This window comes from Narcine bancroftii, chromosome 5, assembly GCF_036971445.1.
Source record: "Narcine bancroftii isolate sNarBan1 chromosome 5, sNarBan1.hap1, whole genome shotgun sequence".
In the NCBI taxonomy this organism is placed as follows: domain Eukaryota; kingdom Metazoa; phylum Chordata; class Chondrichthyes; order Torpediniformes; family Narcinidae; genus Narcine; species Narcine bancroftii.
In genome coordinates, this window is record NC_091473.1 from 210,465,699 (window position 1) to 210,493,294 (window position 27,596).

The following is a 27,596-nucleotide window of genomic DNA, read 5'->3' on the forward strand; positions in this document are numbered from 1 at the left end:
GTGTTCCACTGTTTGCTCGATCGGTTTATCATCAGTGTCTCTGGGAGTTTTACCTTCAGTGTCTGCAGCTGGGTCCTGGTCCGACAACCTGGTGGTCAGCGTCAGCGTGGTCATCCTCGGATTCACGTTGATGGTGAAGTCCAGCTGGGAAGTCAGCAATTGGTTTGGACTTTTTGCTACACCACTCTCATATTTTTTCATTGTGAAAATCTTCTAGGTCAGTCAATTTGCTACCACAGACCAAGCAAAATGACTGACCAAGAAGATTTTCACAAACTTAGCAGCTCTATTATATTTAATGTAATATAAAATATATTTAACATAAAAAGTATAAACAGTTAACAAAAAATAAAAACAGGAGTGTATAAAACACAAAAGACAGTGCTAAATAACAAAGCTAATAATGAAACCATTAATTTAAAACATAATAATGAACCTTTTATTAACAAGCATCGAAGCCACCCACAGGCCTGACTACTCAAAGTGACGGCATTTATCTGCTGTCAAAGCCAAGTTCCCTGAAATTGAATAAAGAGATATGTTGCGTGGTGAGTGTGTCCCGGAGCTGCACAGGCTCAACGCAGAAATCTATTTATAAACCAATTACACAAACGCAACAACTATATGAGCACGAAGAAACTGGTGGGGAAAGATTGGCTCTATTGAGCTAATGCTCGATGGCGAGGCAGGCACGATCACTTGTTCCCACACGATGCGCGTGCATGGCTAGCATTGCGGCAGTTGTGAGAAGAGCGTGAAAAGATGGTGTATATTTTAATTTGCAACACCACAAGATTTGTATAATAAATCAAAAAACATAAGTTGGTTTCAGTTACCTACATTTATTTATCTAATTTTATCCGTATTAATCTTTAATAAATCTTTAAAATATTAATATTTTGTGCCAAAGGATCCCCCCCTTTGCCTTGGTATTGATATTGTAAAGGGTTCCCCCCCCCACCCTTTGCCTCAACCAGGGGGAGTAGGCCCCCTCAAAATCATAGGCCCATGCCAACTGGCCCACCTGCAACCCCCTCCCTCTGTTCTGGGATGTGTGTGCATGCTGCATGAGACCTGCAGCAGAAAAGAAATGTGGGTCTTGCGATCACTATACAGCCGCAGCATTTCCACACGTGACCCCGCCTGCACGGTAGCTCAGCGCACCCATGATAAGGTCCCGGCAGCTGGTCTGATCTGTGGCTCCTGCTCCCTCTAGGAGGTGGATCGTATAATCGCCCAGATGATGCACGTGGCAAAGTATTTGGACTGGGACGTGACAGAACTTAAACCTGTAAGTCTTCCTTCAGCTTCGCCTGAAAACCCTGAAATCACGCAACCACAACTCGTATCAACAGCCTTCATCAGTGGGTCTGACACCTCCGTGTCCCTTTGGGGAATAAACGGATTGACCCTCCCCCTCCTCTTCATCACTTTCCCCCTCCCCTCTTTCCCCTACCCTATGCCTTGCCCCATCTCCCTCCCCTCCACCATCTTCCTCTCCTTCTGTCACCTCCCTTCCTCCCCCTCCATTCCTCCTTCCCTCTCCACCTCCCCTCCTCATCCTCCCACCCCCTCTTCCCCTTCCCCTCTCCCTCTCTATCTTCATCTTTTCATCTCCCTCCCTTATCCCCATCCCACCCTCATCCCTTTCCCCACCACCCCCTCCCTACCCCCTCCTGATGGAAGAAGCTGAAAGATGCTAAGTAAAGGATGAGGGGGGTCCTCAATGGTTTTGTGCACCCTCTTCACACTACGATCCCGGTAGAATCACGTCGATGGGAAGGAGGAAGGGAGACTCCCGTGATCCTCTCTGCTGCTCTGATGCACCTGTGCATTGGCCTATGATCCATTTTTCTGGGTATTCAACTGATTTTAAAACTCTTCTTTCACCGTTTAGATTTTGACAGACATGATGAATGAGATTGATTACGACAGGAATGGTACAGTTTCATTGGACGAGTGGATTAAAGGAGGAATGACAACAGTTCCACTGTTGGTCCTTCTCGGGCTGGAAACTGTGAGTAATATGGTGGGTCTCGGGGATTGGAGTCAGGGACAGTGTGGGCTGGAAGCTGGTCTGCTGGTAGGTCGCTGTTCACAATCCTGACCACGCAGAATTATCTATCTGGTTTCTGTCCGTGAGATCTGAGAATTGAACAGAAACCAAGCCCTTGTGAGGGGTGGGATGAGCAGAGAACAGCTCGGCGTTCACCTCACCAGGAGGACAGAGGTCAGAGGATGCAACACGTGGACACTCATGCACACTCATATACTCCCTCACTCACACACACACACACACACACACACACACACACACACACACACACACACACACACGTCTACTCTCACACACTCACAATATCAAATACAATCAGCCACACTCTTATACTGTCACTCACACTATCAAACACACACACACATATACTGTCTCACACACACTATGAAACACACTCACGCTCACTCATATACTCTCACGCACTATCAAACACTCTTACTGACATTCTCACTCACACACATACACACAAGTCTCATACACTCACATACAAATAGAGACAAACATACGTACATTCACACACATGAACAGACACACACACATTCAAATATATATACACATTCAGTCACACACAGTCACACACACACACACACACACACATGCGGGCACATGCACTGACATGCACCCACACTATCTGACATTCACACCCTCTTTCTCACCGACTCAGGCTCTGACAATCTCACTCTGTTGAGAGCAGTGGGATGGAATGAACAACTCCTGATTTCTGCATGGGGAGTTACAGTGTCAGCATCTATTGTTAGTTGCCATGAGACGACATTGTGATGTCCTCCGTTTTACAAGGCCATGTCTCTGATTCTGCTTCTCTCCGCAGAGTCTGAAGGATGATGGACAACATATTTGGCGGCTAAAACATTTTAAACGGCCGGTCTTCTGTAACATGTGCCAAAATATTCTCCTGGGAATCAGAAAACAGGGATTATGTTGCACATGTAAGAGCTGAGCTCGACATCCCCTCCCTGCTGCCTCGCCGACATCCCCTCCCGGCTGCCTCGCCTCCCCTCCTGGCTGCCTCACCTCCCCTCCCAGCTTCTTTGCTGACATCCCCTCCCAGCTGCCTCGCTGACATCCCCTCCCGGCTGCCTCGCCTCCCGTCTTTTCTACTCTGCCTCAAACGTTCTTTCAAAACTTTCTCCTTCACTGACCTTTATTCCCGGTGTGAATGTCGACCCAGGAGACTCGATGTCAAATATTTTTCAAATGGTCTTCCTACAATCTCGGGTGAGACTTGGGAGTGTTGTGTTCAGTTCTGGTCACCTCATTACAGGATGTGGAGAGGGCACAGAGGGGATTTACCAGGATGTTGCCTGGATTGGAAAATGTCTCATGAGGCAAGGTTAGCAGAGCTGGGAGTTTTCTCTTTGGAGCATAGAAGGATGAGAGGAGACTGATAGAGGTCCACAAGATTGTGAGAGACATTGATAGGGTGGACAGACAGCTGTTTCCCAGGGCAGGATCAGCAAACACCAGAGGACATTTGTACAAAGTGAAGGGAGAGCAGTTTGGGGGTGCCTGGAATGGTGGTGGAGGCTGGAACATTAGGGGCATTTAAGAGACTCTTGGGCATATGGATGGAAGAAAAATAGAGAGTTACAGGGTAGGGAGGGTTTAGTACTTCTTTTAGGAATATAAGGCACATGCTCGTGGACTGGAAGTGCCTGTTACCATGCTACATGTCTACGTTAAAATAACATTTTTTTAAAAAGCCAGGGGGAAGGGGTGCAGTTGGTGGATAATGATTTGGACTGGAGTCTGCAGTTGAGGAGGTGCACCCATGGGCACTCAGTGACTCTGGGAAGTGGGGGGGGGGGGTCCTCTCTTCTCTTTCGCTGATTGTAAGAGGTGCTTCAGGCGATTACTGCAGATGGTGAATCTGAGTGCCTTACAGCCGACAAAAGGAGTTTCATGCGATATAAAATCCTCGAACCGTAGAACATGACAGCATAGATACAGGCCCCTTCAGCCCTTCTAGTCTGTGCCCAACCATTCCTCTGCCTAGTCCCACCGACCTGCGCCCAGTCCATAGCCCTCCATGCCTCTCCCATCCACGTACCCATCCAAATTCTTCTTCAATGTTAAAATTGAGCTCACATTTACCACCTCAGCTCATCCTACACTCCCACCACTCTCTGAGTGTAGCGGTTCACCCTCATGTTCCCTTTAAACCTTTCCCCTTTCACCCTTAACCCATGTCCTCTGGTTAGTATCTCACCAATCCTCCGTGGAAAAAAAACCAACCCACTTTTTCTCTGTCTATCCCCCTCGTAATTTTAAATATCAAATCTCCCCTCATTCTTCTATGCTCCTTGTAACCCAGTTCCTGAAGACATCCTAGTAAATCTTCTCTGCCCTCTTTTCAACTTATTGATATCTTTCCCGCAGTTTTGTTACCAAAACTGCACCCAAGACTCAAAATTTGGCCTCACCGATGTTTTCTATAAATTTACCACTGTGAATATGACACTGGTTACATGACAATAAATTGAATCTTGAGTCAATGCATTGAGAAGGGAGGCCCAACGTTAAAATGGGGGCTGCTCTTGGGGAAGAAGAGAGTGTTGAGTTCAACCCGGAGTGTGGTTGGGTCAGGATTCAGGGTCACTCACTGCCTCACTCTTTGTTTGCAGTTTGTAAATATACCGTGCACGAGAGGTGTGCCTCCAAAGCTCCCTCATCCTGCATCAGAACCTATGCCAAGTCTATAAAGGACACCAACGTAAGTCTTTTCTCTGGCTCTCCTTCATGATATTCACTCCCTCCATCTCATTTCTCCAGTCCACCGTGGAGGCAGCATTGTCTTCATCCCACGATGCTGCCTCCGCAATTCAGAGGGGCAGATGCCAAGGTTTTATCCGTCCCCCATGCCTGAGCGAGTGACCAAAGCAGGACGGTCTCCTGCCCCAAGCAGGCCCCGTCCTGCAATCCCACCGGAAGGGGAAGTTCACCCCGGCGCGTGGCCTGGAGGGTGGGGAATCGAGGTGCGGGGAAGGGAGGTTTGGGTGGCAGTCCTGCTGCAGTTTCCCCAACTATGGGGAAAGGCTGCAGTTTTCCAGAATTCACTCTCCCCGCCCAACTGGAATCTTGGTGAAGCCACTATTGTGGCCTTCTGTACATCAGAGAGACCAAGCGCAGAGTGGGGAATCGCTTCACTGAGCACCTTCGCTCTGACCACACTGACCTCCCAGTGGTCAGCCATTTCAGTTCTGTGTCCCACTCCCATACTCACGTGCCTGTCCGTGGCTTCATGCACTATCCCAGCAAGATCACCCGCAAATTGGAGGGGCAACACCCGATTATCCATCAACATCCGTCTGGACACTCTTTGACCAGATGGCATCAACATCTGTCTGGACACTCTTTGACCAGATGGCATCAACATCTGTCTGGGCACTCTCAGCCCAGATGGCATTAACATCCATCTGGGCACCCTCTGACCGGATGGCATCATTATCTGTCTGGACACTCTCCGTCCGGATGGCATCAACATCCGTTTGGGCACACTCTGACCAGATGGCATCAACATCCATCTGGGCACTCTCCGACTGGATGGCACCAACATTTGTCTGGACACTCTCAAACCAAATGGCATTAACATCCGTCTGGACACTCTCCGACCAGATGGCATCAATTCTGAATGGACACTCTCCGACCGGATGGCATCAACATCTGTTTGGGCACTCTCTGACCAGATGGCATCAACATCCATCTGGGCACTCTCCGACTGGATGGCACCAACATTTGTCTGGACACTCTCAAACCAAATGGCATTAACATCCGTCTGGACACTCTCCGACCAGATGGCATCAATTCTGAATGGACACTCTCCGACCGGATGGCATCAACATCTGTTTGGGCACTCTCTGACCAGATGGCATCAACATCCATCTGGGCACTCTCAAACCAGATGGCATTAACATCTGTTTGGGCACACTCTGACCAGATGGCATCAACATCCGTCTGGGCACCCTCTGACCAGATGGGATCAACATCTGTCTGGGCACTCTCTGACTGGATGGGCAGCAATATCCGTCTGGACACTCTCCGTCCAGATGCCATCAACATCCGTTTGGGCACTCTCCGACCAGATGGCATCAACATCCGTCTGGGCACCCTCTGACCAGATGGGATCAACATCTGTCTGGGCACTCTGACTGGATGGGCAGCAATATCCGTCTGGACACTCTCCGACCGGATGGCATCAACATCCTTCTGGGCACTCTCCGACTGGATGGCACCAACATTTGTCTGGACACTCTCAAACCAGATGACATTAACATCTGTCTGGACACTCTCCGACCGGATGGCATCAATATCTGTCTGGGCACTTTCCTTCTGGATGGCATCAATATCTGTCTGGACACTCTGATCAGATGGCATCAACATCTGTCTGGGCACTCTCTGACCGGATGGCATCATCATCAGCCTCATGTACTCTCCCACCCAGATCACCCAGAAATTTGAGGGACAACACCTGATTTTCCACCTGGCCCTCTCCAGCTGGAAGGCACCAACATCGGCTTACCTTTCCCCCTTCCTTCCCTTCACCCATCTGTTCTCCACCCCCTTCCCTCTTTATTCAATGAGCCATCCCTCCTCCCCACGCTTGCTGCTGTGCCCTCCTTCCCTTCTCCACCAGTACCTCCTGCCAGGGCCATGCTCCGGCCCCCACGCCTCCCGTCTTTACCATTTTAGTTCGGACACCTGCCGACATTTTTCCAGACCTTGATGAGTGGCTCAAGCCCAAAACGTTGGTTATGTATCTTTACCTTTGCTACATAAAGGACATGGTTTGATCTGCTGAGTTTCTCCAGCGCTGTGGTTTTACTTCAACTTCGGCGTCTGCAGACTTTCGTGTTTTACTGCAGGAAAACGGTGCTGAGGTAAAGAGTAATCTACAGGAAGCACAGCAACTGCTCCATGTCCGCATTGATGTCCCAGGGCCCCCTTATCCATGGCTCAGCAGTGGAGAGCGTCCAAGAACTTTAAATTCCTGGGCAGTCCTGGAGTCTCCATGTCGTTGCAATCACAAAGAAGGCTTGTCAGCAGCCATACTTTGAGGAGATTCGGTACAGCACTGAAGACTTGAAAACTTCACCAGGTGCCCCATGGAGAGCATTCTGACCAGTTGCACTGGAAACACCAACTCTTGGGACAAGAATAAACTCCAGAGGGTTGTTAACTCAGCCTGCGACATCACAGGCACCAGACTTAACTCCATCGAGGGCATCCACAAGAGGCGGTATCTTAAAAAAGCAGTATCTATCCTCAAAGACTCCCCCACCCCCCCAGACCATACCCTCTTCACTCTGCTAGCATCGGGGAAAAGATACAGGAGCCTAAAGACGAGCACTCAATGGCACAAGGACATCTTCTTCCCTGCTGCCGTCAGATTCCTGAACGACCAATGAACCAAAGACACTAGCTGACTCCGATTTTTCGTGCACTAGTTTTGTTTATTGTTGGAAGGTGGTTCATGTAAATGTTTGCCCTGTGAAGCTCCCACAAAACAACAAATTTTGTGACATTCATGTCACAATAATAAATTCTGATTCCGATTCTGATCCAACCTGCCCCACTGACTCGAGTGTACAGGAGGCTACCTCCCCCACCTTGCCCCAGCACAACCTTGGGCACCAACCTTCTCGCCGTTTCCTGCCATCTTCCCGTAATCTGGTGCGTTGGAGCAGAGGGGGCGGCAGCTCGACAGGAGAGTCTTCACATTCCATTGGCCGTGTCCTCCCCCAGACACAATCTATCTGCATTCCCCTAAAGCCCCCTCCCCCACCCCGCATACTGGACTTGCCACCCTGTATGGCATGATCAGCCAACTTGGATATAGTAAACCCCTCCCCCCAGTATCCTGTACTATGGGGATTGGTGGATGCCAAAAAATTAATTTTCTGCTTGCTTGAAATCATGTGTTGTGTGGATTGGCGAACTTGCGGGAGGGCCCCAATTTAAAATTCTTGTGCTGGTTGTTTGAATTCCAGATAATGGGGATTTCTCTGTATATCACACTTAACTCCTAGATCCAAACAGATAGTTTGGGTGGCCCTTCCAGCCCACAAGCTTGTGCCACCCAATTATACCTCCAATTGACCTGCAACCCTTGGTACGTTTTGACCGACTAGAGGAAAGCAGAGCTCCCCAGGGAAACTCACAGGGACATGGGGAGAACACATGAACTCCTTACAGACAGCTCTGGATTTGAACCCCGGTCCTGGTCGCTGGCACTGTAACAGTGCAACATTAACCGTGCTGCTTCTTTCTCTGGACAGAAGGTCAGAAGCCCCTGACCAGGGGCAGTTGTTACTGAGGACTTTTGGGCCTCCGGCTGTGGCTGACTTTTCCTGCCTAGGGCCAGGGTGTGGTGATGGAGGGAGACAGATCTGGACCAATGCTGTGACTGGACACAACAGGGCCACCACCCTTGCTGAAACCCACCCAGCCACACCACACTTCTCAGCCTTGTCCATACAACCACAGAACTTCACAGCACAGAAATAGGCCCCTAAGCCCTCCCAGCTCATGCCAAACCATTTTTCTGTCATTTCTCACAGACCTGCACCCAGCCCATAGCCCTTCATTTCTCTCCCATCTCTATACCCGTCCAAGTTCTTCTTAAATGTTGAAATGGAGCCCGCATTCACTACTTCACCTTGTTCAACACTCTCACCATTCTGAGTGAAGAAGTTCCACTTAAACCTTTCCCCTTTAACCCATGACCTCTGGTTTGTATCTCACCTACCCTTGGTGGAAAAAGCCGACCTATATTTAGGCTGTCTCCCTTCATAATTTTAAATTCCTATAATAAGATCTCCCCTCCTTCTTTTATGTTCCAGGGAATAAAGTCCTAACCTGTTTAACCTTTACCTGTAACTCAGATCTTGAAGTCTGGGCAACATCCCAGTAAATCTTCTCTGCCCCCTTTTGATCTTATTGCTGTAATTAGGTGACTAAAATTTCACACAATACTCCAAATTTGGCCTCACCAATATCTTATACAACTTTACCATAACATCCCAACTCCCGCACTCAATACTCTGATTTGTGAAGCCAAGATGCCAAAAGCTCTCTTCATAACCCTATCCACCTGTGTCTCCACTTTCAGGGAACTATGTAACTGTGTTTCAAGATCCCTCTGTTCTACTGCACTCCTCAATGCCCGACCATTTACCGTGTACGTCCTTTCTTGGTTTGTCCTTCCAAAATGCAACACCTCACGCTTGTCTGCATCAAATTCCATCTGCATTTTTCAGCCCATTTTTTTCCAGCTGGTCCAGATCCCTCTGCAAGCTTTGAAAAACCTTCCTTTGAAGCCCGCAACGCCTCCAATCTTGGTGTCACCTGCAAACTTGCTGATCCCATTGGACCAGATTATCATCCAGATCATTGATAGAGATGACAAACACATCAATGATCTGGATGATAATGTGGTCAATTGGATCAGTTTAATTTTTCCCAAACTCACTTCCTGAAGTTCCAGGGAGAGATCAGGGCCACTGTTCCTTCCAGTAGGGGTGGGGGGGAGTGGGGGGAGATGTCTTGCTGATCAAGAGTTAGAGTGTACGAGGTTCAAACCAGTGATCCCGGGATTAATCACCAAATGATTCAATTTTATTCAAGTGTTCTGCATTCTCGCTTCAGGTCATGAAGCACATGTGGGTCGAAGGGAACTGCAACATCACCTGCGGAAGTTGTCAAAAGACAATAAAGAGTTTTCAACGGCTGACGGGTGTCCACTGCGTCTGGTGCCACAACACTGTGAGTCCGACAAGTTGTGAGAACATTCGTGGTTCAACATTAAATTCATGTGTGGTGTGTCTTAGTGGTTTTCCACCGAGGACTGGTTACACTTGTACAATCAACCGACAATAAACTTGACTGGTCCAGGAGTCCTTGAACTGGGACATTGGCAAGGCTTCGTGACCCCACTCCTGACAGTGGGGACACACGCTGAGAGTGTGTGGTCATTTCCTGGTTACCCGCTGCAAGACATCCAGGGAACAGGTTTCTCAGCTGTCCCATTGGCTGCGTAGATACTGGACTCGAAGTGAAGGGTGGGGGAACATTTGGGTCTCTCTCCTTTGTGATCAGCTCAGTCATGCCATTATTCCTATGCCAACAGCTCCACCATGAATGTGTGTCTCAGGCGATGGAGGTGTGTGACTGTGGACCATTGAAGGACCATGTGCTTCCCCCATCGGCTATCTACCCTGTGGTACTGGTAAATGTTCACCTCGCAGCCGCAGGATTTGTCTTTCTTGGGATAACCACGTGTCAAGCCATTGACTCGGGTGCCAGAGAACTGGGAGAAGATCTGGGGGCAAGGTGTGCCTCGCTCAGCCTCCCTTGCTCATGGAATTCAGCAGTTCTGGAAGAAGTGAAGGGAAGCTGCCCAGATCAACAGTTTGGAACATCAGTAAGAAGAATGAGTCTCCTGGTGAGCTCAGTAACTGCCAAGGGGCTGGCATTCCATTGCTGATGACAGAAGAATCTTCACCATGATAAAGGAAAATCCCCAGATGCACATCTGACAGATCAGAAACGTTCTTCAGGAGACAGATGTGTCAATGGCGACCGTCCGCAGAAGACTTTCTGAACAAAAATGCAGAGGCTGCTCTGCAAGATGCAAACTCCATGGCAAAGATGGTGGGCTTTGGATCTTGGGCCGTTCTTTTACGCCTCCAACACTTCGCACCTGCCATCACGTCTGACACAGGTTCATCTTGGGCTCATCTGTCCACAAGACCTTTTCCAGTGTTCTACAGGCTCTATTAAATACTTCTTGGCAAATTGTAATCAGGCCATTCTGTGCCCATGACTAACTAGACATACAGTGTTGCCTCTGTGTTTCTGTTTATGAAATCTTTTGCGGAGAGTCGTCATTGACACGTCCACACCTGCCTCCTGAACAGTGGGTCTGATCTGTCGGACAGGGGTTTGCGAATTTTCCTTCATTATGATGAGGATTCTTCTGTCATCAACAGTCCTTTCGCGATTGCTGAGCTCACCTAGTCTGCTCTTTCTTCTTAACGATGTCCCAAACTGTTGTTTGGGCAATGCCTCTTACTGTTTTATGATTCCTGGATTGGAAAATAAGTCGTATGAGGCAAGGTTAGCAGAGCTGGGACTTCTCTCTTTGGAGCGTAGAAGAATGAGAGGAGACTTGATAGAGGTCTACACGGTTATGAGAGACATAGATAGGGTGGACGGCCAGCGCCTTCTCCCCAGGGCAGGAGTAGCAAACACCAGAGGACGTGGGTACAAAGTGAAGGGAGGAAAGTTTAGGGGAGCTGTCAGGAGCAAGTTTTTTTATACAGAGAGTTGTGGATGCTGGGGAGGGTGGTGGAGGCTGGAACATTTTAGGGGCGTTCAAGAGACTCTTAGACAGGGACATGGATGGAAGGACGATAGGTTTAGGGAGGGTTCAGTGTTTTTTTAAACGAATATATGAGTTGGCACAACATCGAGGGCCGAAGGACCTCTACTGTGCTGAGGTGTTCTCTGTATTTGGGGTTAAAGCATGCTCTTTCTGTTCGTAGGGGTGGTGTGAAAACACCCTGGAGGGCATAGTTTTTTGTGGGTAGGGCCATGCGGGGAGGGGCATCAGCTACTCGGGAAGTACTCTTCCCTGACATGTTTTCCTCTTTTTTTTTAAACTAAGGACAGGCAGAACAGCCTGAAGAAGAACGAAGAGGAGAGCTCGTCGATCGATGGGGACCAGGCCGTGACTACAGTTGATGGGAAAATTCTCCAGGTATTCTGTTTTTTTCAGGGTATAAGCAGGACAAGCCAAGGGTAGGAAATCTCAGGATGCAGACAGTGCCAGCTGGGTGAGGAGCCGGGACCAACATGAGGTGTTAATGAGATATGAGAAGGGATTGATCATGTCTGTGTGAAAGGAGACAGGGAACTGGGAGAGATGGAGCTGGGTAAAGGGGATGCGGGGAAGAAGTGGGGGGTGGTAGTTTAATGAAAGGCAATGAAGTTGATATTAATGGCATCTGGTTGGCTGGCACCCTGCTGGAAAATGAGACATTGTTCCTCCAATTTGCACGTGGTCTCAGTCTGGAAGTTCATGAGATCATGGACGGACATGCCGGCACGGATGGAGCTCCATGCAGCGATCTCCCAGTCTGTGCCCAGTCTCTCTGGTGTAGGGGAGACCACAGCGGGAGCACCAGATACAGTAAATGACCCTTGCAGATTGATGTGAAGCATTGGTTCAGTTGGGTAGGACTGTTCCAGTTGGAAGATGAGGTCTTGCTCCTCCAGTGGGAGGAAACCGGAGTGCCCGGTTGGGGGGTGAGTGGAATCCCATGTGGGTGGCAAGGGAGGTGTGCAGATGCAGTGCGGACAGAGGTGGAGGTAGGGATTGAACTGGGGTCTCTGGGACTGTGAGACAGTGACTCCGCCTGCTGCATGGTTAGTTGGCCTGATCGGAGAGCTGAGTGTTTTCACACACCTTTGCTCTCTGGGTTCTGGACACGACAGCCACCACCCAATTACTCCCCATTGACCTACAACTCCCCCCCACCCCAGTACGTTTTTGGAGGGCGGGAGGAAACCGGAGCCCCCCTCCTCGGGGAAAACCCACATAGATACGGAGAGAACGTTCAGACTCCTTACAGACAGTGTGGGATTCGAACCCCAGTCCCAATCGCTGGCACTGTAACAGCATGGATTCCCTGTTTCCCTGAATTGCGTGGGATTCCTGAAGTGGCATGGATGAAATTTTGCCGGCTTGCTTGGACCAGTCCGATTTTCTTGCCCTTGTTCCCTCCCCCCCAGTCCCACCATTCCCCAAAGATTCAGCAATCTGAATATATTTGTTTTGGGTGCTAGTGTCGTGGGCGTCTGGAATGCTTTGTCTGGATGGGGGATGGTGGAGGCTGGAACAATAGGAACATTCAAAAGACTCTTAGACAGGCAGATGGATGGAAGAAAGGTAGGGTTATGGGGGTGATGGAGGGAAGGGCGAGATTGTTGTGGTAAAAACACCGAAATGCTGGAGGAACTCACTGGTATCGCAGTGTCCACATAATTTAGATATACAACACCGTTACCTTGTTGAATGTTTACACAGTGATGTGGCAGGTGTTTCACAGTCCCATAGACCACAACCTCTGCTGCTGTCTGTGCGGGGTTTTCATGTTCCCCTCTCTACCATGTGGAGTTCCGTTCCCACCATCACCCTCCCACTCCCCCCCCCCCCCCCACACTGGGCACTCTGGTTTCCTCTCAAAGTCACCCTTTCGGCCCACAAGCCCATGCCACCCAATTGCACCTCATTGACCTGCACCCCCCAGTACGTTTTGAACGGTGGGAGGAAACTGAAACCCCCAGGGAAAGCCCACGCATCACGGGAAGGACATAAAAATTCCTTACAGAGAATGTGGGATTCGAGCCCTGGACCCGATTGCTAGCGCTGTAAAGGCCGGACACTAAACACTACACCAACTGTACCATCTTATGGTAATGTCCCAACAGAAAACATTCTCCTGTCATGCACATAATGTCACATATTGGACATGGGCCAGACTAGGCCATAGAACTATAGAACATTACAAGCACAGAAACTAGCTCTTCGGCCCTTCTGCTTGGGGCTGAACTATTAGTCTGCCTAGTTCCTCTGACTTGCACCCAGTCCATAGCCCTCCCTACCTCTCCCCTCCACGTACTTGTCCCAATTCTTCTTCAATGTTAAAATTGAGCCTGCATTCAACACTTCAGTTCATCTCAAACTCTCACTACTCTCTGTGTGTAGAAGTTGATTTTAAAATTTAAATTTTAAATGTAGACACACAGCATGGAAACAGGCCATTTCAGCCCACAAGTCCATGCCACCCTATTTAAACCCAATTAACCTACAGCCCCGGTATGTTTTGAGCGGTGGCAGGAAACCAGAGCCCCTGGAGAAAACACACGCAGCCACAGAGAGAACATACAAACTCCTTACAGACAGCGTGGGATTCGAACCCCAGCCCCGATTGCAGGCGCTGTAAAGGCATGGCGCTAACCTCTAAGTTAAAGTTCCCCCTAAACTTTTCCCCTTTCACCCTTGACCCATGTCCTCTGGTTTGTATCTCACCAACCCTCAGTGGGAAAAGCCCATCTACATTCACTATGTCTATCCCCCTCATAATCTTAAATACATCTATCAAATCTCCTCTCATTTTTCTACGCTCCAGAGAATAAAGTTCTCACCTGTTTAACCTTTCCCTGTAACTCAGTTCCTCGTCCTGGCAACATCTGAGTAAATCTTCTCTGCCCTCTTTCTATCTTATTGATATCTTTCCTGTAGTTAAGTGACCAGACCTGCTCACAATACATGTGACACACGTTCAAGGAATGTGCATTTTCACATCCCCCTGTTCTACTGCGCACCTCAGTCCCCTACTCCAGTGCCGATGGTATTGAGCTACAGACATTGTTGATGGAGTGCCGCACTCTCTCCGTTCGAGCTAGCTCGCACCACACAGTTGGTAGTGACAGTGTGGCCGAGAATGTTGTCTCCAGGTTGGCTTGAAAGTAACTGAATTAGAATTGGAATCAGAATTTATTGTCATGAACAAGTCAAGAAATTCGTTGTTTTGCAGCAGTGTCCACAGGGGAAACATTCATATAAACCACCTTATATTAACAAAAATTAAAACAGAGCACGAAAAATCAAAATGAGGCAGTGTCACAGGTTCATTGTCCATTCAGGAATCAGATGGCAGTGGGAAAGAAGCTGTCCTTGTGCTGCTGAGTGCTCGTCTTCAAGCTCCCAAACCTTTTCCCCGATGGTAGCAATGAAGAGGTCGTGGTCTGGGGGTTGGGGGTCCTTGAGGATAGAGGCCGCTTTCTTAAGATACCGCCTCATGTAGATGTCCTCAATGGACTGAAGTCAGTGCCTGTGATGTCGCAGGTTGAGTTAACAACCCTCTGGAGTTTTTTCTTGTCCTGAGTGTTGGCGCATCCATACCAGGCAGTGATGCAACCGGCCAGAATGCTCTCCATGGTTCACCTGTGGACGTTTTCGAGAGTCTTTGGTGAAACCGAATCACCTCAAACTTCTCACAAAGTATCACTGGTGGTGAACCTTCTTCAGGATTACATCAACATGGACTATTTGCCTCAGTTGAGATAACTTAATTCCCAATACATTTCTACTTCAGGAGCCTCCTCCAGCCCATTCTATTTCCATTCTCACCTGTCCCATCATGAAATGACTGGGAAGGCTTGCTGTCTGAGTACAAATAGCATAGGGCTGATCTTTGGAGACCTATCAAATGCTGAAAGACCTGGATAGAGTAGATGTGGCAAGGATGTGTCCCATGCTAGAGGAGTCCACAACAAGAGGGCACAACGTCAGGATAAAAGGGCATCAATTTAAAACAGAGAGACAGACAAATTTCTTTAGCCCAAGGGTCGTGAGTCTGTGAAATTTGTTGCCCCCGATGGCTGTGGAAGCGAGGTTGTTGGGTGTATTTAAGACAGAGATTGACAGGTATTTGATTGTCAGGGTGTGATAGTACAGATCTATCACCAATGTACATAGTGTATATAGTTACTGTATCTAGACTGTGCTTACAGCGATTGGCTGAGAGCTAAGCCACACCTATTGTTTGGGCCTTAAAGGGTTGTGTCCCTAGCCAGGTCGGATCATTCCGGACTGGTCGGCCACCTGTGAAGAGCTCCGGTCTTTTGCTAATAAAAGCCTTGGTTTGGATCAACAAGTCTTTGGTTCTTTCGACGAGCTCTACAATTTTATTAGCAAAAAGAATTTTTTTTGAAAGGGATGGAGCGTTTAACTCGGCCAGAAAAACTTGATATCGACCCACAGTCAGCTACAGCCTTCAAAGCCTTTAAGTTCTGGCTGCTGAACTTTGAAAACTTCCTGAGATTCATTCAGGTAGAGGAGGATAACCAGCGTCTAACAGCATTGCTGTCTATGGTGTCCTTGAGAGTCTACGAGAACATCCAGGATGAGACCACTTACACCGCAGCCATAAAGGTACTGAAGGAACTGTATGATCAACCGGTGAACAGAGTTCATGCCCGGCTCATGCTTGCGTCGAGGAAGCAACAGCCCGGTGAGTCCAGCAGGGCATATTTACAAGTATTAAAGGCATTGGGCAAGGACTGTAACTGTGTGGACAAAACTGCTGCCGAGATCACTAGCGACCTCGTCCGGGATGCCTATGTGGCCGGGCTCCGATCGAACGAAGTGAGGCTGCGTTTGCTCGAACAAGGGGTAGAAAAACTAGAGGACGTGGCCCGGATTGCAATCACAATGGAGGATGCAGCCTTAAAGTCCACCGAGCTCTCTAGGGACTGGACCCCACATTCTGATGTGAGTAGAGTGCCCTTCTACCCTACCCCTGACGGCCTGTCGGCTGCTGCTACCCTGCCCCGTGCGAACCCGAAATGTTATTTCTGCGGGAGGGACAAGCACAGCAGGTCCCAGTGCCCAGCAAGAAAAGCCAGGTGCCAGAAGTGCCTTAAAAACGGCCACTTTGCTGCAGTCTGTAGGTCTAAAATGGCCGCCAGCAAACACAGTGCCTCGTGTGAAGCTCAACCGCCACTATCCCATTCAAACTCTTCTTCCCCAGAGCTCTCGTCCAATGAGAGCGAGGGCTCCCCTGCACGGCAACGCCTGACGTCACGGAGACGCCGAACCCGGAAGGGGCAACCCACCGTCGCAACCATGGTGATGGCCTGCCTCTCGCCCCCGTGCGGAACACTTGACACTACCGCCGCTGCTGCCGCCGCCACAGCCACCCCCGGGGCCGACGCTACCGCCGCTGCTGCCGCCGCCACGGACACCCCCGGGGCCGACGCTGCCGCCGCGGCTGCCGCCGCCAAAGCCACCCCCGGGGCCAACGCTACCGCCGCTGCTGCCGCCGCCGCCACGGACACCCCCGGGGCCGACGCTACCACCGCTGCTGCCGCCGCCACGGACACCTCCGGGGCCGACGCTACAGCCGCTGCTGCCGCCGCCACGGACACCCCCGGGGCCGACGCTACCGCCGCTGCTGCCGCCGCCACAGACACCCCCGGGGCCGACGCTACCGCCGCCGCAGCCACCCCCGCGGCCAACCAGGTGCTCACCCTAGCGTCCATCGCTGATGACCGCCAGGGCCCGACCGCCGATCGCGAGCAACTACAAACCCCACTACTTACCATTCACCCGCCACAACAGCACTTCCGGGAGGTTCTCCAACCTGCTCCTCGAGCGTTGACTACGTCATCCCGTTGCGTGACGTCATCCCGTTGCGTGACGTCATCGCGCAAAACTCGCCTGTCAACTGCTTCAATAACATTAAACCAGCAATGCTCTCATCCCCTCACCAGAGCAATGGAACTGATTAAAGTGCATGGACACTACACCAATTGCTTATTTGACTCTGGGTCAACTGACAGTTTTATCCAGCCAGATCTGGCCCTCCGTTGGGGACTTGACATTATCCCCACTACCCAGAGGATCTCATTAGCGACGAGGTCGCACTCGACTGGGATAAAGGGGTATTGCATCGCCACGCTGGAAGTACAGGGCGTGACGGTCACCCAATTTAAATTATTCGTCCTTCCCCAATTGTGCGCCCCAGTGTTGCTGGGATTAGACTTCCAGTGTCAGTTCCAAACGGTGTCCCTACACTTTGGGGGACCCCACGCCCCCCTCTCGGTCTGCCATCGCCCCACTCCCGAAGCACCCGAGCAACCCGCCCCCGTGCCCCGGGGCCAATCCTGCGGCCTTTCCACACTCCGGATTGCCCCGCCAGCACTCTTCGCAAACCTCACCCCTGGCTGGAAGCCTGTGGCCACCAAAAGTCGGCAATATAGTTACGAAAACAGGCAATTCATTAGGAGTGAGGTGCGTAGATTGCTGGATGAGGGCATCATCGAACCCAGTTCAAGCCCCTGGAGAGCCCAGGTGGTGGTTGTCAAGAATGGGGAAAAACTATGGATGGTGGTCGACTATAGCCAGACCATTAACCGCTTCACACTCCTGGATGCGTACCCCCTGCCACGCATCACGGATGTGGTGAACCAGATCGCCCAGTACCGCATTTTCTCCACTATTGACCTACGTTCGGCCTACCACCAGCTCCCGATCCGCTGCGAGGACCGACCATTCACGGCCTTTGAAGCGAATGGGCGGCTATATCAATTTCTCAGGGTACCATTCGGGGTCACAAATGGTGTCGCGGTCTTCCAGCGGGAAATGGACAGGATGGTGGACCAGAACGGGCTAACCGCTACCTTCCCGTATCTGGACAATATCACCATCTGCGGCCACGACATGCAGGACCATGACGCCAACCTAGACAAATTTCTTCAAACTGCCCGTCAGCTAAACCTGACTTACAATTTGGACAAGTGTGTTTTCCGGACCACACGACTCGCTATTCTAGGTTGTGTGGTGGAAAACGGGATAGTCATGCCAGATCCTGACCGCATGCGTCCCTTAATGGACTTACCCCCCCCACATACCCAGAAAGCTCTCAAACGCTGCCTGGGCCTTTTCTCGTATTATGCCCAATGGGTTCCAAACTACGCCGACAAGGCACGTCCTCTTATCAAGACCACCTCTTTTCCCCTCTCGACCGAAGCCACAGTGGCTTTCGATCGAATCAAATCTGACATCGCTGCTGCGACGCTGCACGCGATCGATGAGTCTGTCCCGTTTCAAGTCGAGAGCGATGCATCCGACTTCGCCCTGGCAGCCACCTTGAACCAGGCCGGTCGGCCTGTAGCCTTCTTCTCCAGAACCCTCCAGGGTCCGGAGAGTAGACACTCCTCGATCGAGAAGGAGGCCCAGGCCATAGTTGAAGCGGTACGTCGTTGGAGACATTACCTCGCTGGGAGGCGCTTTACACTGTTGACTGATCAACGCGCGGTCTCCTTCATGTTCAGCAACACCCAGCGTGGTAAGATAAAAAACGACAAAATCGCCAGATGTAGAATCGAACTCTCCACCTTTAACTATGACATCCTGTACCGGCCTGGTAAGCTCAACGACCCGCCTGACGCGCTCTCCAGGGGGACGTGCGCCAGCATACAGATGGACAGACTACGGAAACTCCATGAGGCGCTCTGTCATCCAGGGGTCACTAGGTTTGCTCACTTTGTCAAGGCGCGCAACTTACCCTACACAGTTGAGGAGATCCGCTCCATGACCCGAGCCTGTTCGGTGTGCGCCGAATGCAAGCCCCACTTCTTCCGTCCGGATAACTCCCACGTCATCAAAGCCACCCGCCCCTTCGAGCGTCTTAGTGTAGACTTTAAGGGACCCCTACCGTCGACCAACCGTAATACCTACATCCTTACGGCCATCGACGAATACTCCCGCTTCCCATTCGCTGTGGCCTGCCCAGACACCACTGCCACCTCAGTGATACAGGCCCTTCACAGTATTTTCACCATCTTCGGGTACCCCAATTCCATCCACAGTGATAGGGGGTCCTCATTCATGAGTGCAGAGCTGCAACAGTACCTTCTGGAGTGTGGTATTGCTTCAAGCAGGACCACGAGCTATAACCCACGCGGTAATGGCCAGGTCGAGAGGGAGAATGCCACCATATGGAGAGCGGTTACACTGGCTCTCCGGTCTAAAGGTCTCCCCACCTCTCACTGGCAGGAGGTTCTCACTAGTGCCTTACACTCCATCCGCTCCCTCCTATGTACTGCAACAAATGCCACCCCCCACGAAAGGATGTTCCTTTTCCCGAGGAAATCCGAATCGGGAACCACTGTACCGGCATGGCTCACCGTCCCTGGCCCTGTCCTTTTGCGACGCCACGTCCGGCACTCAAAGAACGACCCCTTGGTCGACCGAGTGACTCTACTCCACGCGAACCCACATTACGCATACGTGGAGTTCCCGGACGGGCGGGAGGACACTGTTTCGGTGCGGGACCTAGCTCAGGACGCGGTAGACCCAGCAAACCCCCCAACTCCTTATGCTCCAGGCCCCGTGCCGCAACAGAAGGACCAACAGCACCCCAATGACTCGGGCCACCCTGCCGACAAAACGACTGGGGAATTGAGCGACGGAGCAGTCGCACCCGATGAGCCCGCTGGCGACACCACTCCAGCGACCCCAATCCCGGCACCACGGCGGTCACGCCGGATGGTCAGACCCCCTGACCGCTACAGTCCTTGACCTACCCCTTCCTTTTCATTCTCTCCCTCGTTTTTGTTTTTTTTTCCAGGGTCAATTCTCCAAGAAGGGGTGAATGTGATAGTACAGATCTATCACCAATGTACATAGTGTATATAGTTATTGTATCTAGACTGTGCTTACAGCGATTGGCTGAGAGCTAAGCCACACCTATTGTTTGGGCCTTAAAGGGTTGTGTCCCTAGCCAGGTCGGATCATTCCGGACTGGTCGGCCACCTGTGAAGAGCTCCGGTCTTTTGCTAATAAAAGCCTTGGTTTGGATCAACAAGTCTTTGGTTCTTTCGACGAGCTCTACACAGGGCATCAAGGATTTAGGGGAGAAGTCTGAGAAGTGGGACTAAGTGAGAAGATGGATCAGCTCACGATTAAATTGCAGAGCAGGCCCGTTGTGCCAATTGGCCTATGCCTGCTCATACCTTGAGATCTTAATCACATTTTGACTTGCGCCCTGTACGTTCATCAATTCATAGTAATCTACAGGCCCTTTGACCCACAGTGTTGTGCCAACCCATTCTGGAGACTCCCTAGAATTTCCCTATGGCATAACCTTCCAATTCCATGTACCTGGATCTCTTAAAAGATCCTATTGTGCCTGGCAGCTTGTTCCACACTCCCACCATTCTATGTGTGCAGGATTCCCACTTGCTCCACACTCCCACCACTCTCTGTGTGCAGGGTACCCACTTGTTCCACACTCCCACCACTCTCTGTGTGCAGGATTCCCACTTGTTCCACACTCCCACCACTCTCTGTGTGCAGGGTACCCACTTGTTCCACACTCCCACCACTCTCTGTGTGCAGGATTCCACTTGCTCCACACTCCCACCACTCTTTGTGTGCAGCATTCCCACTTGCTCCACACTGCCACCACTCTCTGTGTGCAGGATTCCCACATGCTCCACACTCCAACCACTCTCTTTGTGCAGGGTACCCACTTGTTCCATACTCCCGCCACTGCCTGTGTGCAGAGGTTCCCACTTGTGTTCCCCTTAAAAGTTTCCCCTTTCACCCTTAACCCATGTCCTCTAGTTGGTATCTCACCGACCCTCAGTGGAAAAGGCCAACCTACATTTACTCTGTCTATCCCCCTCATAACTTTTCCCCTCCTTCTTATATGCTCTAGGGAATAAAGTCCTAAGGTATTTAACCTTTCCCTGTAATGCAGTTCCTGAAGTCCCAGCAACATCCAACTAAATCTTCCCTGTACCCTTTCCATCTTTTCCTTTTAAAATATTTTTATTGAGTTTAACATCTTAATCCTACATACATATGCTACTAATATAACAAAAAGCATCATATACATATCACAAATTAATATAAATCTAATTCAAATCCATCCATTTTTGTTGATTTAACATTATTTCATAAATAATTCTGGATAGAAACCAAATGAGTTACATTATACCAGAACTTGGTCGTAACATGGAGTAATATCTGTCTAATTTGATGATATGGTCTGATTAGTAAGGGATTGCTTAAGGTGGTATGTGGGTGGAAAGAAGAAGTTTGAAAATCACTGTTTTAATTGTACCTCATTGACTCATTATGGGCATGGTTTCATAACTCCAAAGGAAATAGGCCAAATGACAATTTTTCTCCAGCAAAATATTTCAGAGACAATTGGGTCTAGAGCAGTGAATCTCAACCTTCCCTTCTCACTCAAAGACCACCTTAAGCAATCCCTTACTAATCACAAAGCCCCAATGGCATAGGGATGACTTAAAGTGGGATGTGAGTAGAAAGAAAAAGGTTGGGAACCAATTAATCTAAAAAAGAGGAACCAAAAGAAAAAAAAAGAACCAAAAAAAACCAAAAACTAGATCTAATTGATGCCCTCCCTCTGATCAAGGTGACCTTGTAGAAAAAATAGTAAAGATATGGATTGAATTGGACCTTCAGAAACCAGGCAGAGAGTTGCCGGAGAATCCAAATTACTTCAATCTGTCAAACGGGATAGTTTTCTATGAATGGGCCTCACATCTTTTCAAATTGAAACTTTCCATCTAAAATGTTGTATCTCATTTTCTCCAAGCTTAAGTATGTCATTACATCATGTAACCACTATGTATGGGTCGGTGAAGAGTCAATGTTCCATTTCATTAAAATTACTCGTCTGGCTGTCAACGTGATAAAAAGCTAAAACTTCATTTTGAGATGCAGACAAAAGTATATCTGGTTCACAAGAAAAACCGAACAGGACAGTTAGAGGGCATGGTTCTATTTTGATCAAGATTGAAAAATGCTTGCCCAAACTCTTCCTAAATTGGGACACTCCCAGGGCATATGGATCAATGAAGCTTCAAAAATGTTACACTTCTCTCATCGTGGATCAACATCAACATAAAAACGAGATCATTTAAGTTTGGGCATATGTATTCTCTGCACTCTTTCTATTTCATTGATAGCTTTCCTGCAGTTAGGTGACCAAAGCTGCACGTAATACTCCAAAGTTGGCCTCGCCAATGTCTTACACAACTTTCCCATCTCAGCCCAACTCCCATCCAGGCCGTCCCTGGATTACAAATGGGGTCCATTCCTAAGTCGAGTTTGACGGTAAGTCAGAACTTGCTGCACGTGCAGTTTTTAAATCGTTGAAAAGGCTTTGAGCCTTTTCTTGCACTAAAGCAAGGCTGACAGGCATATTACACTGATTATGATCGTCGACGGCAACGTGGTCCAACTTAAAATGGCAGACAGCATTTTTCCCCGGGCCAACGCACCGTTGAAGCCGTGCGTAGTCTGTTTGGAAGTATGAGCTGTCTGTGTTGGACATTTGTTACCCGGAGGTCTTCTTCAATACTGTGGCTTGGATTAACTTTTTCCTTCTGAAGGAGTTGAGGACATTTTAGTGATGAACATAGTGCTATTTAAATGCAGGTAGTTGCTCCTAAAAGGGCCTGCATCCAAATCTTGGTGTGCGCGAACGGACGCTAGCGGAGGCCACCTGAACGCATTTTGAAACTGATTGCTAATGCTCCTCTTTTCACTGACAGATTATCCCGGTTCCCAATACACATCCCCTGCTGGTGCTTGTCAACCCAAAGAGCGGAGGGAAACAGGGAGAGAGGTAAGGAAATCCGCCCATGTTGCTTCCCTGACCCTGAAGAAGCCATTCCCCGCCCCACTCCCTAGCTGACACGTCTGTCCATGTTAGACCCGCACCTCATCTTCTGGCTGGGCACCCTCCAACTGGATTACATTAACATCGACATCTCCAGTTTCCGTTGGCCCCCAACCCCACCATCTTCCTGTCTCCTTTCCACCAGCTCTATCTCTCTCCCCTTTTCCCTGCCTCCTTTTACAAAGCTAAAAATTACCCCCCTCCCCAAATCCTCTTATCATATCCATTGAACACCTTTTGCCTGTTTGTCTGGGCTCCTCTCCCACCCCTCCCATTCTCTCACCCTCACTTCTTTCCCCACCACCTTCCCTCAACTCTGTCGCTCTCCCTTTTCCCTGTATCCTTTCGCACAGATTTGATCAATCCCCCACCTCCCCCCCCCACTCCCCCAGCCAGTAGCGTCTGTACTCTGAGCTGTAAGCCAGGCACACACAACCCTGCGATGGAGACATCCCAAATATGTGGACTAAAACCGAGTGACAAGCTCCCCAGTGCTTTTGTCATGTGCCCTGGAGCCCCCAACCCTTTGCCCCCCAACCACCAGCACCGTCCCCTCCAATCCATCTCTACCCTCCGAAGGCCTCCCACATCAGCACCTGATGCTCCCATTGTGGTCTCCTCTATGTTGGAGAAACTGGGCGCAGACTGCGAGATTGCTTCAGTGAGCACCTCAGCTCCGTCTGCTGCAATAGTGTGGATCTCCCAGTGGCCACCCATTTCAATTCCCCATCCCATTCCCGTGTTGACATGTCAGGAGCAGAATCCAAATTTATTGTCATGAGCAAGTCATGAAATTTGTCGTTTTGTGGCAGCGCCACAGAGCAACCGTTCGTATTGTAAACCACCTCACAACAATAAATAAAAACGTGCACGAAAAGTCCAAGTGAGCAGGGTCTAGTTCATTGATGGTTCAGGAATCTGATGGCAGTGGGGAAGAAGCTGTCCTTGTGCCACTGAGGGCTCATCTTCAGGCTCCTGCACCTTTTCCCCGACAGTAGCAGAGTGAAGAGGGGCTAGCCTGGGGGGTGAGAGTCCTTGAGGATAGAGGCTGCTTTTTTAAGACATCGCCTCATGTAGATGTTCTTGATGGAGTGAAGTCTAGGACCTGTAATGTTGCAGGTCAAATTAACAAACCTCTACAGTTTATTCTTGTCCTGAGAGTTGGCGCCTCCACAACAATCTAAAGGCCCTTTCATGCAGTGAAAAAGCCTGCCTGTAAAGGCAGAGATTCTCCACCCTTACGTCGGGAGACTTACCTCGATGAATGGGCCGTGGCTGCCTCAAGGCGCTGGCTGCAATCCCTCTCGGGGAAGGACAATCAGCGGAGACCAGCGCTCCGCCGCCTCACATGAATGCAATGTCACTGTTTGTCTGGGCGCTGCTGGCTAGGGGCCACGACCCATCTCCTCTCTCTCCCACCCACTCACCCCTCTCCCTCTATGACCCCCCACAGGATAGGGGCAGCTGGCAGGAGCCATCAGGGGGAGGCCAGTGCGGGCTGTAACAGCCCCGCCGGCCATTCCGGCACCTCACCGGGCTGCTCCGGCCTTTGGGGCTGTTCATCGGTGGCTCAAAACACAGTAGAGCAAAGACCATCTTCCCGATCCGTGATTTCCCACGCAGCTGGGACCATTCTGGGAAACACAGAGAGTTTCCAGCTGCCTGGGGAGTTATGGATAGGGAAGACGGCCATTGCTTTGCCGCGTATTTATGATGGGCAGTGCCATGGCAGCAGTCACCCCGCCTCCATCGGCTCTGGAGGATGCTATGAGGTGCGTCTCAATGGGACGCTGGAGCAGCCTTTTAGGGCTGCTATCTGAAAGGTGCTTATAGCCAGACTCCAGGCAGTGGCCTGGCATGAAAAGGCCTTAACCCTTCCCTACCTCACACCCATAACTCTTAATTTTTCTTCCATTATGTGTCTTTCTGAGAGTCCTTTATATGTAAACCCTGCTGCACAACAATCCCAGAGAGAGGGTAACTGCCTGCTTTGTTCTCATAGCTTGAGGAAGGGCTCAGGCCCGAAATGCCAGTAAGATATTGGGGGGGGGGGGGGGGGCACGGTTGGCATAGTGGCTAGAGCGGAACTGTTAGAGCGCCACCGATCGGGACCGTGCTGTCTGTAAGGAGTTTGCATATTTTCCCTGTGTCTGCGTGGGGTTTCCCTGGGCGCTCCAGTTTCCTCCCACCGTTCAAAAAGTATCGGGGGTTGTAGGTCAGTCGGGTGTAATTGGGCGGCATGGACTCGTGGGCTGAAAGAGCCTGTTACCCTGCTGTATGTCTATATTTAACATACCATAACCTTCTGTGGACACTGCGAGACCGGCGAGTTCCTCCAGCATTTCAGTGTTTTTACCACAGCAATCTTGCCCTTCCCTCCATCACCCCCATAATCCTACCTTTCTTCCATCCATCTGGCTGTCTGAGAGCCCTTTGAATGTCCCTATTGTTCCAGCCTCCACCACCCCCCCCCCCCACCCCACCCACCACCTCTGCCAAAGCATTCCAGATGCCCACAACTTTCTAGTGCCCAAAACAAAGATTGTCAGATTGCTGAATCTTTGGGGAATGGTGGGACATGGTGGGGGGTGGGGGGGAGAGGAAACAACTGCAAGAAAATCGGACTGGACCAAGCAAGCCAGCAAAATTTCATCCCATGCCCAACGTTGGAATGCCATGCGTTTCAGGGAAACGGGGAATCCACTCGAGTGGTGTAGTGAATGCTTTGTTGTTATGGCACCAGTGATCGGGACTGGAGGTTTGAATCCCACACTGCCTGTAAGGAGTTTGAATGTTCTCCCCTTGTCTGCCTTTTCTCCGGGGGGGTGGGGGTATTTGGTTTCCTTCCACCATTCAAAAACGTACTGGGGGGGGGATACCAGGCTGGATGTCTCAATCTCAAGAAAGCCAGGTGGGATTCTTTCAGTCTTTCAGTGGGCCCTGATTGGCAGAGAGTGTTATGGAAGCACATTTGCAGAGGTAATTAGATGATGCTTTGCTATGTTTTTGCAGAGTGTTAAGGAAGTTCCAGTACCTTTTAAACCCAAGACAAGTTTTCAACCTGGCCAAAGATGGACCAACACCAGGGTAAGGCTGTTTTTTGTGACAATTTAATAGCTTTCAGGTCACAATGGCTTCTCATTCAAACTCTCCATGCCCATCCAAAGTGGCTGAGGTTCTCAGCAAACATCTTGTCTAATTCTGGTGTTGCTCTGAATTACAAAAATAAATAAATCAGTGCAAAAAGAAAAGGTGGGGTCTGTGTTTTGTTGTCCGTTCAGAAATTTGATGGCGGAGGGGAAGTTACGGCGCCAGCGGTCAGGACCAAGGTTTGAATCCCACTCTGTCTGTAAAGAGTTTTCCCCGGGGGCTCTGATTTTTTCCCACCGTTTGAAGAGTACCGAGGGTTGTAGTTTAATTGGGTATAAATTGGGAGATGCCGGATCGTTACTGTGCTGTATGTCTTTCAAAAAAAAAATCTAAATTTAAGCTGTCCTTGTGCCACTGAGCATTTGTCTTTAGGGTCCTGCACCTCCTTCCTAAAGGGGTGGTGGGGGTCCTTGAGGATAGAGGCCACTTTCTTAATCCACCGCCTCTCATTGTGTGGCTTTGATCAAATTCATGTCAGTCTGTGAGTGAAGCCCCCGGGGATAATAAGCGCAGTTCCACTGGGTGTCACCTGTCTAGAGTAGTAGTTCTCAACCTTTTTCTTTCCACTCACATATCACTTTAAGTAATCCTTATGCCATAGGTGCTCTGTGATTAGAAAGTGATTGATTAAGGTGGGATGGGGGTGGAAATAAAAATGTTGAAAACCACTGTTTTAATCATACCTAATTGACTCGTTATGTGCACAATTTCACAACTCCAAAGGAAATGGGCCAATGACAACTTTTCTCAAGCAAAATATCTCAGTAACAATCGAGCCTAGAGCAATAATTCTCAACCTTCCCTTCCCACTCATATCCCACCTTAAGCAATCCCTCACTAATCACAGAACACCGATAGATGGTGTAGGGATTACTTAAAGTGGGATGTGAGTGGGAAGAAAAAGGTTGAGAACCACTGGTCTAGAGGAAGGAATCAGTGAAACTGGAACAGAGGGAGATACAGGGAGGGACATTTTACTATATTGCTTTTGGAAATTGGGCAGTGTTTGGTTCAGGAAATTAATGTCTCCAAATTGAAGGAAATGCTTGAACAACGTAGTCAAACCCCTGGTATTCAGTATC

At 49.8% G+C, this 27,596-nt stretch overlaps 1 protein-coding gene across 7 annotated transcripts in view; it reads left to right on the forward strand.

Annotated features, from left to right (window-relative positions):
• Positions 1–27,596, forward strand: part of LOC138764694 (diacylglycerol kinase beta-like) — a 137,305-nt gene that overhangs the window by 53,087 nt on the left and 56,622 nt on the right. For 6 of the 7 annotated variants that reach the window (XM_069940923.1, XM_069940922.1, XM_069940924.1 and 3 more), the window contains exons 7-15: positions 1,217–1,291; positions 1,898–2,017; positions 2,886–3,003; positions 4,699–4,787; positions 9,719–9,835; positions 10,200–10,298; positions 11,739–11,831; positions 23,237–23,310; positions 26,377–26,451. In XM_069940923.1, coding sequence (XP_069797024.1) covers positions 1,217–1,291; positions 1,898–2,017; positions 2,886–3,003; positions 4,699–4,787; positions 9,719–9,835; positions 10,200–10,298; positions 11,739–11,831; positions 23,237–23,310; positions 26,377–26,451 — 860 coding nt within the window. The remainder of the gene's footprint in view (positions 1–1,216; positions 1,292–1,897; positions 2,018–2,885; positions 3,004–4,698; positions 4,788–9,718; positions 9,836–10,199; positions 10,299–11,738; positions 11,832–23,236; positions 23,311–26,376; positions 26,452–27,596) is intronic. The other variant, XM_069940921.1, reaches the window with a different exon arrangement.